Raw genomic sequence first — 2479 nt, 5'->3', positions numbered from 1 at the left:
TCTGATATGACCTGCCCCTAATGAAACTGTGCTGGTTGCCCTTGAGCATCATCCCTGAAGCCAGCCCATCACAGATGTGCTCCTTGAGGATCTTCTGTTAAAGGTCCTGGGATCTCTTTCTACATCTCTTTCATTTAGTCAGATCTGGTGGGAGTGGCATCCAGGCATTCTCTCTCTCTCGCTAAGATACTCAGCTTTACAAGGAGAAGAGCACAAAAATAGTCCCAATCTTGTTTTCAAATGTTCTGAGACATTTCAGGAGATTTTCCATAACATGTCTAGCATATATAGAAAACCTGATGGTGATGTCATGGACAGAGACTGTATCAGCCCTTGCCTGGGATGACCTACCCAGTGCACTGTCTCAAATCTGTGCCAGTCAAACTTCTTGTACCTCACTAGTGCTTATGAATAAGAGCATTTATTTCTAAAAGCTAATGTGTTTAAACCCTTGTTCAACTTCCTGCCTCTGTGCCATTCCATGTTCAGACATTTTGAAGACTTTGGAAAGTGGATCAGATTGAGCATGGCTCAGGATGTCTTCCCTCCTCTGAACTGGGAGAAGGGGAGGTTGGACTTGGAGGGAGGCAGATATGACTCTGAGAGGACCAAGCTTTTCCTTGTTTCCTTGGGTGGCATCTGGTGCTGGACATAACAGTCTGTTTCTTCTTTGACAGATGAACAGTCGATGGTGGAGTACACAGATCCCTGCCAGCAAGGTGAGTGGGAGACAGCTTTCCTGGGAGGAGGGCATGCCATTCCTGTGCAACTAGTATAAGCTTAGGCACGAGGGAAGAATCAGGTGCCTCATTCAGGAGCAGCACTGCATCCAGTGCCAGTGTGGGACGAGGGGGAGCTGTGCTGCATGTGACTTTGAGAGGTCTCCTTCTCTCTGTGGCAGTGCTAACTTCTGTGTCCCAGCATAAGGCTGGAGCTGTTGTCACTGTAGTGCAATGAACCATCTGACTGCTGTGCTCATAAAAAGTCCCTATGGGACTGCTCACAGGGACAAGAAATTATACACTGCTTCCTAAAGTGTTTCACTGTGCTGTTAAAACAGCTGCTGGGTTTTGCCCCCTTCAACAAGGGTTTCATCAAGGTGCTTTGGGTCCTTCAGTACAAAAGCACTAGGGAACTGTGTGAAAACTCATTGTCTTCCTCTTTCAGGAGAAGAGATGGACAGAGACAGACGATCTCTGATGTAATTCACAAAGAAATTCCTGGTTCTGGTACTGATCTGACCTTCATGGCTGAGGACAAAGGGAGTCATTCTCTCTGCTGCTGTCACAGACTGGAGGAGAGAGGGTTACATTTTTCTAATCTGTCTTGTCAGGGGAGGGAGGGGGTACAGGGGAAACATTCATTCACTACTTTAGAGAAAGGAAGAAAGGAGCTGGAAGTCAGAAGGAGGGGGCCATTTAGGAGAACATGCACACCTGGGGCAGTTCAGAGCAAGTGACTCCCTCTAACATCCTCCTAGGCAGAGGGGTGGGAGTTATCAGCAGAGGATGCACTTGCCAGGCAGATCTATGCCTGGTCAGTGAAGGGGAAGGCTGGGAGAATTACACTCAGAGGTAGAGACAGAGGCCTCTCATCACAGGCCTACTCTTGTTCATGCACTGTATTTTGGTATGAAAGAGATGGTAATAAATTGTTATTCTGGGTGTCTCACAGTGTGTGTGTGTGTGTGTGTGTGTGTGTGTGTGTGTGTGTCCCACTGTGGTCTGTAGGGAGTGGCAGGAGTTGGGAGTGCCTGTGCAGTGTGTCCTGGTTACTTTTGTTTGGAATTAGCAACGTGCTGGCAGGGGTGACATGTAGAGGGTGCACGTGGGTGGTTGCTGCTTGCCACCCTGTCACCAGCACTGCCAGCAGTGTCTGTGGGCGGTCCATGATCATCCCTGGCCACTGCTACCGGCGGTGTCTGAGGGTGGTTGCTGCCCACTGGTTGGGGCTTGCCCCCACCCAGTGCCAGTGGTGTCTGCGGGAGCTCCCGCCGCAGTGCTCCCACTGCTGCCAGCACAGCCGTGCCCACCCAACCACCAGAGGTATGTGCCATTCATGCATGCTGGGTTGGTCTTCAGAAGAAGGAGACATGGCAATAAGGAATGGGACAGTGGGAGTTGTAGATCATGTCTGCATCACCTGGGGTTGCCAATAGGACCAAGCACATCTTGCCCATGCCTGCACCAGTGGCTCTGTGTAAAGCAAATGGTAGATCAGCAGGGGAACCTCTGCTTTGGTTGTTCCCAGGCCATGTGTCAGATATGAAGGGGATTGAGCCCAAGGCAGTGCCTGAGGAAGGACTTCCTGTGGCATTGCTTCTCTGGAGTCTGCTTCGCTTGAGAACAAACAGCGCTGTGGCGGGCCAGTAGGGGGTGCTCCTGCGTTGAGCCGCCCACCTCCCTGTGCCCGACCACCTTCCAGGCTCCGAATGCCTCCCTAGGGGCGCCTTATGCTTGGCCGACCCCTCTCCCAGAGC

General features: G+C 51.1%; 1 protein-coding gene across 6 annotated transcripts in view; it reads left to right on the top strand.

Annotated features, from left to right (window-relative positions):
* A2ML1 (alpha-2-macroglobulin like 1) overlaps positions 1 to 1673 on the top strand; it is a 57269-nt gene extending 55596 nt beyond the window's left edge. For all 6 annotated transcript variants that reach the window (XM_019544144.1, XM_019544142.1, XM_019544143.1 and 3 more), the window contains 2 exons: positions 678 to 719; positions 1168 to 1673. In XM_019544144.1, the coding sequence (XP_019399689.1) occupies positions 678 to 719; positions 1168 to 1205 (80 nt within the window). In that variant the 3' untranslated portion in view covers positions 1206 to 1673. The remainder of the gene's footprint in view (positions 1 to 677; positions 720 to 1167) is intronic.
* The last annotated feature ends 806 nt before the right edge of the window (positions 1674 to 2479 follow it).

This window comes from Crocodylus porosus, unplaced genomic scaffold, assembly GCF_001723895.1.
Source record: "Crocodylus porosus isolate Cpor-Errol unplaced genomic scaffold, CroPor_comp1, whole genome shotgun sequence".
Taxonomy (NCBI): Eukaryota; Metazoa; Chordata; order Crocodylia; family Crocodylidae; genus Crocodylus; species Crocodylus porosus.
The sequence above is the reverse complement of the archived record's forward strand: the minus strand, read 5'-3'. Positions and strand labels throughout refer to the sequence as shown.